At 33.6% G+C, this 12736-nt stretch overlaps 1 protein-coding gene and 1 long non-coding RNA gene across 3 annotated transcripts; one reads left to right on the top strand and one right to left on the bottom strand.

Annotated features, from left to right (window-relative positions):
• The first annotated feature begins 3476 nt into the window (after positions 1 to 3476).
• Positions 3477 to 4238, top strand: LOC116023583 (agamous-like MADS-box protein AGL62). The gene has a single exon (XM_031264584.1). The coding sequence runs from the start codon at positions 3477 to 3479 to the stop codon at positions 4236 to 4238; it is 762 nt and encodes a 253-aa protein (XP_031120444.1).
• Positions 4239 to 5772: 1534 nt separating this feature from the next.
• Positions 5773 to 8048, bottom strand: LOC116022616. Of its 2 annotated transcripts, none has more exons than XR_004099241.1 (5): positions 7831 to 8048; positions 7045 to 7089; positions 6762 to 6874; positions 6270 to 6459; positions 5773 to 6186 (listed from the first exon to the last, which is right to left on the bottom strand). It is a non-coding gene; the product is annotated as an uncharacterized LOC116022616 (long non-coding RNA). The 2 variants fall into 2 exon arrangements; XR_004099240.1 differs by having other exon boundaries at positions 6762 to 6826.
• Between the last annotated feature and the right edge of the window lie 4688 nt (positions 8049 to 12736).

Below are 12736 nucleotides of genomic sequence, written 5' to 3'. Positions count from 1 at the left end.
TTCTTACGATGATCTTAGCTTCCAGCAGCTTGTAACTCTGATAATTGGCATGGAAAATTTGTTGAAAGAAATTTTGCAGAAAGCTCATCATCAGCTTATGGCGGTGCACGGAAATGGCACGCCATTTAATTATTAACACATAAGCAGGTGGCGTTTTCCCTCTGGTAATATGGTTACTGGGGACCCAACTTCTGCATTTAACTTTGGCACTAGTGGTGGCGCCGCCGGTACTCTTCCTTTCACTAGTGGTGTCCCTGGAGCTCATCCCTCCACTGGTGGCATCGCCGCCGCCACTTCAGCTTTCCCTGGTTCTAGTTCCATGGCAAGTGGCTATAATGCAGTTTCTCCATGGGTTGCAACTTGCAAGCACCAGTGATGCATATCCCAAATGGGAGATCATGGGTTCGAGCCTTCAGTGAGAGCGATATTGACTCGTTGCGGTCATTGGGCTTCTGTAGATTGAGAAAGTATATATGGACAGATATTATATGTAATAGGGTCAATAGTACTCCGAAAAAAAAAGTCAGGTGGTAATCTTGGAGCTAGCCATGCATTTTTCTAAACATTTAATTATGTCAATCCTCTCATACTTCGGTCCCAACCTATACCATGCAGTCCTTGTCAATCCCTGTAAGTATTTGTAACGATATTGACAAGAGTTTGTAAGAACTTTCTGTGTGGTTACGCTGATAATTCAAGAAAAGTCCACACGGTCAAGCCCCGTGATATGGGTGGCTTGGGGCTTAGAAAAGCCCGCGATTTCAACCTGGAGTTTCTTACAAAGATGGCATGGCAACTCTTCACTAACCAAAATAAGCTCTGGGTCAAAGTTCTCTGGGACAAATATGTCAAGGAGTCCGATTTTCTCCAAATTCCGGCTTGTGCGAACGGATCATGGGGCTGGAAAAGTATCCTGAAAGGTAGAAATATTTTAGCAAAAGGGCTCAAGTGAAAAGTTGGTAATGAAAAATCCATCAATTTTTGACACGATTGGTGGACCGGTGAGGGCCCTCTTTCTTCCACTTTCAATGATAGGACTATGATTGACAATGAGGCTACCAAAGTGAGTACTTTCATCAACGGCCAAAGGAACTGGGATATTCCAGCTCTGAACAACATTCTGCCGACAAATGCTGTAAAGAATCCTTGGATCACCTTTTCAGAGAATGTAACATTGCAACAGACTGCTGGGCTGTTGCTTCCCCTCCGGCAGGGTTCGAATCAACTTATCATCTCCCTATTTCTATCTGGACAGAGAAGGCTTGCTCGAATAATCAGAGGTGTGGGCTAGGGATCAACTGGAAGATTATATTCCCTTATATAACTATGGAACATTTGGCCTGGAAAGCCCGGAACAATTTAGTCTTTAATAACACCTTCCTCCCGGCTAACGATATCGTGAAAAGAGCAGAACTAGAGGCAATAGAGGCCTAACGGCTTCTCCTTTGGCGAAATGGTCCTTTGGTTGCGAGACAACTTTGGGTCTCATGGTCTCCACAGCTGGATTTGTCAAAATTAACTTGGATGGTGCGAAGAAAGCTAAGCTAGTTCGGGGTTGGCAAGTGCAGGAGGCCTTATTCGTGACCATAGAGGGAGATGGATTGTTGGGTTCACGCTAATATTGGTAACACAAATAGCTTCTTGGCGGAATTATGGGGTTTTCGTGAAGGGCTTGTCATTGCAAAAAATCGTGGATTCAACCACGTCATTGCTGAAACCGATTCTGAAGCCATGGTTCAAGTGCTGGTTAAAGACTAGAATGTTAGCTCCTACGACTCCACCTTAATCTCGGACGGTAAATCGCTGATAAGACATTTCTAAGAGATCAAGATCATGCATGTGTTCCGCGAAGGTAATCAATGTGCCGACTTCCTTGCAAATATGGGACAAAACTCGGCATAGGGTACGACAGTGTTGAACCACCCTCCTGATGGTTTGAGTGGTCTTCTTGCCCGTTGCGCTGGGATTTTCTTCTAGTCGGCAGCATTAATCTGGACCCTTTGGGTCCCTCCCTCTCACAAAAAAAAAAAAAAAAAAAAAAGAAGAAGAAGAAATCACAATAATCGAGATATTAAAATTGAACTTTTATATAGTTGAGTGATAGAAAATATAATGTAGCACAATAACTATAATTAATATTAACATAATAGTTGAATTAAATTGAATAATTTTGAAATGGCTGAGGGAATGATCAATTATAAATAGCTAGCATCACCTTATAATCAAGTTGAGGGATCCAAATTATGTTTATTATTGTATGTATCACCTACTCTCTAAATACATGTAATTTAATATGTAATATAAGATTGTAGGACATTAATTATATTACGATAGTAAGATTTTTATTTGTAAAGTGCAATGTGATAATTATTTGTAAACAAAAATACATTTACGTTGTTACATTCTTCACAAGATTGGACATTTTACGTTATATATGTATGTACCCGCCCCCCAAAAAAAAAGCATTAATGCTTCAACTCAAGTACAAATACCATTGTTAATATTATATTTTCTAATAGAAAACATGTTCAAGTTTATTAGGATGATATTTAGCATATGCATTGTACGAATAGTGTTCAAGTTTCTTATCCACGTTGAATCACATATTAACGGGATCAGGGATCGGGTCACAAGGTTTAATCTTTGTACAGTTGTACTTCAATTCATTTTTATTTCTTAATAAATACTCCGTATTATTTATGGTCCACGTAATAGTTTTAAATACGATCTTATCTTTTGACCCTACCATAAAGCTGGCAGTATACAAAACAAATAAAGTAAATTATATTAAGGATTGACCAAAACCATAATGGAGTATAGGTTGATTGTCCCAAGCCATTATATATATTAAGAAATAAAGTAAATTATTAAGGATGGACCTAATGTTATTATTACTTTCTTATGAACATCGGACATACTAAATGACAAGTACGCTGTAACGTATACAAATTAAGTGTTTAAATTCGTATCAAACGTTATCATTTTATACTCATTAATTAAATTAGTTGTAAATATTGAGTAATTAATCACATTATAAATTAATTAAATAATGTTGCATCATATATTAGCGGGATTGGGTCAAAGACTTTAAACCTTGTACTCCAATTTATTTTTATTAAAGTATATTATTTATGGTCCACGTAAAATTTTTTAATACGATTTTATTTTTAACAATCATATAAAGCTGTCAGTATACAAAACAAATAAAGTAAATCATTAAGGATGGACTAAAACCAAAATAAAGTATAGGTTGATTGTCCCAAGTCATTTTATATATTAAGAAATAAAGTAAATAGTAATTCTTTTTCAAAATAAAAAAAGTAAATAGTAATTCTGAAAGCCAGCTTAATAATCCTATAAATATGCTTATGTTATAAGCTGCCCTTAGGAAAACATAAAGTAGCAAAATTTAAGTTTTCATTTCATATCCTTGAGAAGGTTTTTTTTTTTTTTTTTGAAAGTTGAGAAGGTTAGGTATGGCGGCAAGAACAAGTAGGGGCAGGCAAAGGATTGAGATGGTGAAGATACAGAAGAAGAGCAGTCTTGAAGTCACGTTCTCGAAGCGGCGCTCCGGACTTTTCAAGAAGGCAAGTGTGCTTTCCACCCTGTGCGGCGCAGATGTTGCTATTATTGTTTTCTCGCCGGCGGGGAACAAGGTTTTCTCCTTCGGCCACCCCACTGTGGAGGCGGTGCTGGAGAGGTTTCTCGGCGAGAACAACCCATCGCCGGTTAATGAGACCGGCGGCGGGGCATTGGCGACGGAGCAGATTATTGAGGCTCACCGGAATGCAAGGGTCCAGGAGCTGAACATGGAGCTGACGCGCCTGGAGGCCATATTTGAGCTTGAGAAGAAGAGGGGTGAGGCCATTGATGGATTTGTGGAGGCGAATCGTGAAGCTCACGGATGGATGAGAGGCTCTTACGATGATCTTAGCTTCCAGCAGCTCTTAACTCTGAAAAGTGGAATGGAAAATCTGATGAAAGAAATTCAGCAGAAAGCTCATCATCAGCTTATGGCGGTGCACGGAAATGGCACGCTATTTAACACATATGCAAGTGGAAATATGGTTTCCGGGGACCCAACTTCTGAATTCAACTTTGGCACTAGTGGTGGCGCCCCCAGAGCTCTTCCTTTTACTAGTGGTGTCCCTGGAGCTCATCCCTTCACTAGTGGTGGCGCCGCCGCCACCACTTCAGCTTTCCCCTGGTTCTACTTCCATGGCGGCAAGTGGGTATAATGCAGATTCTCCATGGGTTGCAAGCACCAGTGATGTATCTAACTCTGCAGGTGGTAATCTTGGAGCTAGCCATGCATTTTTCTAAACATTTAATTATGCCATTCTTTTTCAAAAATAATTGTACTGTTCATGGCAAATGCCATAATTCAAAATACTAAGAATGTTATATTATTGGTTCGTCCAACCAATATTTTTTTTTTTGATATTATTTACTTATTTTATCTAGTATACAATGTAAGGTATTCTAAAAATTTTAAATGAAGTTCAATTTATTACCTACAATCTAATTTAGATTGTTTATTTATGTGAAGTTTATATTATTGTCCATAAGTTTGATATTTAATTTTTAATTAAGTAATTATGGATTCTTATTTAGTTAGCCACAGTCGCGGATTCTTATTCAAATATTTACAATTTTGCCACGTGCGAGTTTTTTTTTTTTTTTTTTTTTTTTTTTTTTTTTGGATACACCACCCTTCTTTTTTAGAAAGATTGTCAAAAGTGAGTCTCCTTTGTTCATTTTTGTACTAGTGTTTTTAAATAAAATTGATGTATAGTAGTATTTTTAATAAATATTATATACATCGGTTCTATATAAACTGATAAATATAGTATTTATTTATTTATTTTTAAAATTATATACTATATATACGTCGGTTCTACATAAATCGATATATTATTTTATTATTATTATTTAATAAAGACTATATATATATATATATATATATATATATATATTTGTTATTAGATTAGCCAACGACGTTTATATAAAATATTTTTTAATTAATATATGCTACGTCGGTTTCTTGACAAAATCGACTTAGAAAATAATATATATTTTATTTGTTTTATTTTTCTGACAGTATTTAATGGCCGATAAGGTTTTTTTTTTTTTAAATGTGATGTTGTCTTTTCAAAATACAATCTTAAAATAATGTTCAAAGAAAACTCCAAAATTTTCATTATTGTCAATTATCATGGAAGCTATTATATTGCATAACACTACACCAAAAAGGTTATTTAGTGGCGGTTAATTTTTTATTTAGAGGCGGTTCAAAACCGCCACTAAATTGTTTAGAGGCGGTTCCCCAACCGTGTCTAAATAGTGTGTCGCGAAGGATTTAGAGGCGGTTTTAGACAAGTGTGGGAATTAATGAAAAACTTATTCCGCGGCGGTTTTTAATGTATTTAGCGGCGGTTTTGCAACCGCCTCTAATAATTAATTATTTTTGTTTAGCGTTTAGCTACACTTACCTAACCGCCACTAAATATGATATCTATTTTTACTTTAAATATTAGCGGCGGTTATAAAACCGCCTCTAAATTATGCTATAATTTTTAAATTATTTCTTCTTTTTTTTGAAAACAATTATTTCTTATTTAATTGCAGTGACATTTTTGAATTGCCATTAAAAATTTTCATTGTATTTTACTTTTTATTTTTATGATCCCATTAAATTATGTTTTTATATCGTAAATCTCTACATTCAAGTTTGCATTGCAACCATAAACAAACTTTATATATACATTCGACTGAAAAGAAAATCAATTGTAACAAATATTATTTGCCAAATAATATCAAAAAATATCCATGTACAACCATCTACATATTAATTGAACTGCATACAGAATTGAAAAGTATTTTTACATGAAAAATAAAGCAACATAGTAGTTTATTCAATATGAAGGTTTCATGCAAAAGGAAATTGCCTATTTACATCATCACTAGACGATAGAATATCATTTTCACTCTCAATGAGAATTGATAGTCATGACTTTTCCTTGTGGTATTTTGAATCTTCGATGACCAAACAACTCAAGAGCTTGGAGAGCATGACACTAGTGGTATGTATTGATTGAAATGCTACCATGTACCGCCAGAGCTAATTTCTTCATTTTTGCTTTCCTCTGAATAGCTCATATAACATTATGTTTCGCAACCTTCAGCCTGGATAACCAACAAACAATATCATAAACTCAGTTTTTTCAAATGGTTATAGAAAACAAGCTTTCGTAAGACAAATGAAATACCTCAGCATACCGAATCTGATCACTGAAATCATTAGCATCATCTTCTGAGATTTCATTGATTACTAGATCATTCTGCATTAGTTAAACCCGTTTTCCAAACAAAGTGAGAGTGAGAGCAATTCTTCTTGGTTCAACATTGCGATTATTTTATCAAAATTGGTTCCTCACTATGGCGAATGAGTAGCGGCAGCTTGAAAAAGAATTACAAAAAGGGAAAATGAGATTATCTTAAAGCAATGAAAAGGAAATGTACCAAGTAGAATGCCAAAGCAGAAAACAAGAGATTCAATATTAGGCTCAGTATGGGTGACGTCCCTCGTGTTCATTTCATCGTCTTAAGTTAACAAGCAGGAAAAAAAAACCTAGAATTTCTATCTTACATTTCTAAGATTGCTAAAATAGTTAACTCCATGTTTCAAATAAGGTCGATTGGGCATACACTTAAAAAGAGTGACCAATATAACAAAGCATAGAAACTGCCATTAAACTTACCAGAAAAGAAGAAGAAAATGCGAATAAGCAGTGCCAAGAATGCTGTCCAAAAGCCATACTCACCCCTGCAAATCAATGTTCAATTTGTTTATCTAAGAATCTTGTTGCATCCCCTGCCACATGAATGGATTAACAATTCTAGATCAAATCATAACAAAAATGCTAAAAATATCTTATTGGACCAAATTTATGACAATACCTGATAATTCTTATTTTAAGCTTTTTCTGATAATTAAATGTGTACAATGTCATGTTTAGAAAAGTAAAAAAGGAAACAATATACCTGAAGAATGATCTTCGGTGTCAAGTTAAAGGTAATCCTATTTGGCTGAATAAACAACAAAGATAAGTATCGTAGTGTCACAAACTCTGCATAAGAATATGAAAGGACTAACAAAACAGGTAAGAATAACAAATTTACAGCAAAAAGTATTATACAATTTGGGCTTGTTAACAACATTAAAAGAAAGAAATTAACAGTTCTTTAACAGTGTCATCAGGTAAAGACTAGTCTGAAGGCATGTAACAATGTGATCTTCAATACACATGCTTTAACAGTTCTCTTAGTTGCACACTCCTGTATAGAAATATGATGACAATTTGCTGGTTAAAGATTATGCATTTCTTCTACCCTGGAAAATTCAATAATTGAACAAGTATACCTAATCACATAGAAATCTACAGTATCTATTATGAAAACACAAATTTTTAAACCACATTGTTCAAAAATTAATCCAAAAATATATATTCTTTTAAAAATGAGCGTTAAATGTAAAGGCAGTAGAACATTACAGAATTATCAGCGGTAAATGAATAGAGAACTAAAATTCCAAATTAATTAACAAAATTCAAGCAAGGAATACCTAAAAGTAGGGCAAAGATCCAAATTGAAAATGAAAAGAACCTTTAAAAACACACATTTTGGCGTTCAACTAGGAAGCGGCGGTCCAAGGAGGAAGAGAAATAGCAAGCCATGATGAACTTAGATAGCAAATTTGATTCGCACAGAAAAAGGAAAAGCTGAAAGTGGAAAAGAAAAAGAAAAGGGAGAAATTACTGAAAAATCAACCTCTTCCAGTACTGTGCTCCTTTCAACTATATTACCGGGCGGAGGGCGGAGGGCGTGAGGCGGTGACTATGAGAGCCGAGAGATGAGTGGAGAAGCGGAGACCGGAAGGTCGAAGACGACGGAGAGGCTGGAGAGACCGGCAGAGGCAGAGATTCCGGAGACGATCGGCTATGAACTAGGGTTAGAAATTTTTTATTACTAAATTAATAAATTTTTACTGATTTAGTATAGGAGAACGGGTGATATATACATCATATATGGAAAATTTTACAAAAAGGATGTTAGCCACTTATATTTGGTGACGGTGCCAAGGACCTTGTAGTCCAGTGGCATCAAACCCTTCCCTTTATATGGGAGGTGGTGGGTTCGAGTCTCAGTGGGGGTAATATGGGGTGCTGCAATAGGTTGGGGGCAAATTGACTCTTGTGCTTCATTCAGAAAGTAGTTATGAACCAGATACAAAATATTTGTTTTTTTGTAGTGTAAGTTCATGAGTTATAAGAGCGTAGTAATGTTTGATAGTTTTAATTACAAGTCCATTGGTGTGACACACATGGAGGCAATAATTGATGAGTCGAAGAAAAAGAGGAGCGAAGCGATTGATAAAATTGTTTTTTTTTTTTTTTTTTTGTTGTGAAAAACGATATGGAAAATACGATAAAAGAATATTATGTCACTAGCTAGTTCGTCGAATCAATTTGCAATTTCAATAATGCAAAATCTATACATCAAAAGCTTTTCTTTCACGCTTTCTCCTATATTGGATCGTTATCTTTTTTTTTTTTTTTTTTTTTTTTTTTTTTTTTTTAAGTTTTACATGAAAGCATTTTCAAGTGGTCGGTTGTGAAGCTTTATAGAGAGGAAGATGGAGAAAAACAAAAATCTTGTGCATGCTAATTAATGTCGATCGTTTGGTTTGCACGCGTGCGTGCTGTGAAAATATTTTTTGTAACATACCAAATTAGTTTTTATTATTAGAAAAATACTTTTTGGATGGTATCTATCATTTCTTACCACAAAAATAATTTATACAAATTTGTAGTTGTTCGATTATCCTATTTTGGTATGATGTCTAATTTCTTATTAACATTTTTGTTAGTGTTAAATTAATGTCTTCTGCATGGTGGATGCTATTCCCAACAATATGTAGACATGGTTATTCTTATTATTAGTATAAATATTTCTCATTTCTAGATTCATTTTTATCAACTTCTACTTTCAATTAACTTCTTCGTCTTTCTCTCTCGTATTGTAAGTCTGAACAAAATAATGTAAAGGCTTTTGCATTGTAATATAAAGTCACAACTCAAATTCTTGCATTATATTTTTTGGAGGTGATTGGAAAGCTAGAGCTTTTGGATAGAAATGATTGTACCGATAACTTTGAAAACTTAAAAAAAAATCATTATTTTCGATCACCCCATTGAAAGTCGCTGAAAATATGGACAATTACCAAATATCATAATTTGAGTTTTTTCTTTATTTGTTAGACATATCAAAATTCAACAATTATATTTCATAGAAATCGTAGTCATGTAAAACAATCAATTTCTTTGGTATGCATTAGGTAATACTAATGTGGAAAATTTGCTACAAACCATTTTATCCACTCACTTCATATGGGCATAATAAACATGACAAAATATGGTAAGAAGATAATTTAGTACCAACCGTACCATCTCTTTATTACAATATAATTTTAAAGACAATAAATAATTTTTTTTAAAAAAATACTATTAAATCACAATTGAGATATTAAAATTGAACTTTTATAAAGTCGTGTGATAGAAAATGTAGCACAATAGGGTAACTAAAATTAATACTAGCATAATAATTGAATTAAATTTAAATAATTTTGAAATCGCTGAGAGAATAATCAATTATAACTAACATATATAACCTTATAGTCAAGTTGACGAATCAAAATTTTACATTCGTTCATGTTTATTATGATATGTATCACTAGCTACCTACTCTCCTAATACGTGTACTTTAATATGTAATACGTGTAGAATATTACGATAGTGAGATCTTTATTTGTAAAATGCATTGTGATATTTATTTGTAAACAAAATACATTTACACTATTACATTCTTCACAAGATTGACATTTTACGTTCATATATGTATGTACCCAAAAAAAACATTACTAATTCAACGTAAGTATAAATATCATTATTGTTTATAGAGTTAATTCCAGCAATGGTCATCCGACTATGTTGATTTTCCAGGGTCCAGGAGCTGAACATGGAGCTGACGCGCCTGGAGGCCATATTTGAGCTTGAGAAGAAGAGGGGTGAGGCCATTGATGGATTTGTGGAGGCGAATCGTGAAGCTCATGGATGGATGAGAGGTTCTTACGATGATCTCAGCTTTGAGCAGCTTGTAACTCTGAAAAGTGGGATGGAAAATCTGTTGAAAGAAATTCAGCAGAAAGCTTATCATCAGCTTATGGCGGTACGGTGCACGGAAATGGCACGCAATTTAACCCATATGCAGGTGGAAATATAGTTTCGGGGGACCCAACTTCTGAATTCAACTTTGGCACTAGTGGTGGCGCCCCCGGAGCTTTTCCTTTTACTAGTGGTGTCCCTGGAGCTCATCCCTCTACTAGTGGTGGAAGCGCCACCACTTCAGCTTTCCCTGGTTCTAGTTCAATGGCAGGTGGCAATAATGCAGTCTCTCCATGGGCTGCAGGCACCACTAGTGATGCATGTGGTAATTTTAATTTGGAGCTGGGCGCCCATTTTTTTAAACATGCATTTAATTATGGCAATCTTTTTCAAAAATAATTGTTGCATGTTACAATGCCATAATTCAAAATACTAAGAATGTTATATTATTGGTTCCTCCAACCAATATCTTTTTATATTATTTACTTATTTTATCTAGTATTTTGATATTTTGTCCTACTTCGATTCACTATTACAATGTAAGGTATTATAAAAATTTTAAATGAAGTTCATCTTATTACGTACAATCTAAATTAGATTGTTTATTTATGTTCAAAAGTTTATATTATTGTCAATATGTTTGATATTTAATTTTTAATTAAGTAATTATGAATATATACTTTCTTCAAGATAGCATATTAAATAAGGGTGTGTTTGGTTGGTGGGTTTAGGCATAAGGAATGGGTATGAAAGCGATTGCTTGTGTTTGGTTGATAGGTTTTGTGAATGCTACTATGAGTTTGGAATACCCCATTAATGAGAAAACTCATACCCTTATTATATAAGGGTTTCATCTCCTTCCTCCTTTCTTCCTCAACTATTAATAATCATTCTCATTCCACCCAACTACCAAACATGCACCAAAACCCATTACCATTACCAATTATTTGATACCCATTCCGATTCCGATTCCCATGTGCGAACCAAACACACCCTAAGAAAGAATTTTGCAGGGACTTTGTGGTTTAGTGACATAAGTTGCCCTAAGAGGTTGTGGATTTGAGCTAAATCATCATTTTGATCACTTTAAAGGGTTTAATTAACCAAAAATCATCATTTTGATAACTTTGACGAAATTTTAACCGTCAATTAAACCCTTATTTCTCAACTGTTAATGTAGTCCTTAGTTTTTTTTTTAATCATCATTTTGATCACTCTGATACCGTCAATTAAACCTTTATACGTCACCTTATAGTTGAATCCATAAGTTTGCCAAAATTAATGTAAATTTTTTTATCATCCTCTATATTTACATTTTTACCATCATAAAAAATTAAAAACTTTAAAATCTAATTTTTTGTTCACAATCTATTCCTAATTTGATCAACTAATTGCAATTGCAACTCTTTATACCTCTGCTCATAGTTGAATCCATAAGTTTGTCAAAATTAATGTAAAATACTCTTCTTTCATTCACCTCATACTCATTATCATACAAATCTTCTAAGTGCAATGGGCATTTAAGTTGTTATCATATATATTCTCCTCCACTTCAACCATAAGCATATTATACATACCCTTTACAAAGGCAAAAACATGTGTGAGACGGTCTCACCATGAGACGGGTCGAGTCAAGTCGGGTTAATGTGAAAATGTGATACTTATATGCACAAATGTCATACTTATATGTTCAAATGTAATACTAATCAGAAATAAAACTTTTGTTACTGTAAATGTAATACTTTTAAGGGAAAATGTTATACTTTTACATTTCGATTTAAAAGTATTACATTTTTTCCTCAAAAGTATTATATTTTTCCTTATAAGTAAGAGGAACATTACTTATTATGGAAAATGTAATACTTTTCATGCAAAATATAATACTTTTACATCAAAATGCAAAATTATTATTATACATTTTTCTTCAAAAGTATTACATTTTTTCTTATAAGTGAAATTTTTTTTATTCCTAATTAGTATTATATTTGACCATATAAGTATAACATTTGCGCATATAAATATGACATTTGCATGTTGATTCAATCCGACACGACCCGTCTCACACAAGTGTGACCCTTTTAAAAATGGTTGGATTACTTATGTATGTATGTACGTATAGCACATTTTACGTTATATATGTATGTACCTCAAAAAAAAAAAAAAAAAAAAACATTAATGCTTCAACTCGAGTACAAATACCGTTGTTAATATTATTTTTTCTAATAGAAAACATGTTCAAGTTTAGGATGATACTTAGCATATGCATTGTACAAATAGTGTAGTCACCGAATGATGTTATTACTTTTTTATGTAGGTTGGAAAGACCAAATGATAAGTCGTAAATAAGTCTTAAAAATTATATACAAATTAAGTGTTTAAATCCATATCAAGCATTATCTTTTTATATTTATTAATTAAGTTAATTATATAATCAATAAGGTTGAATCACGTATTAGGGATCGAGGATCGGGTGACAGGGTTTAAACCTTGTGCAGTTATACTTCAATTCATTT

This window comes from Ipomoea triloba, chromosome 6, assembly GCF_003576645.1.
Source record: "Ipomoea triloba cultivar NCNSP0323 chromosome 6, ASM357664v1".
Classification (NCBI taxonomy): Eukaryota; Viridiplantae; Streptophyta; class Magnoliopsida; order Solanales; family Convolvulaceae; genus Ipomoea; species Ipomoea triloba.
The sequence above is the reverse complement of the archived record's forward strand: the minus strand, read 5'-3'. Positions and strand labels throughout refer to the sequence as shown.

What these genes read in the sequence shown, in the direction of transcription:
- LOC116023583 (XM_031264584.1), top strand. Translation starts at nt 3,477, where the DNA reads ATGGCGGCAAGAACAAGTAGGGGCAGGCAAAGGATTGAGATGGTGAAG.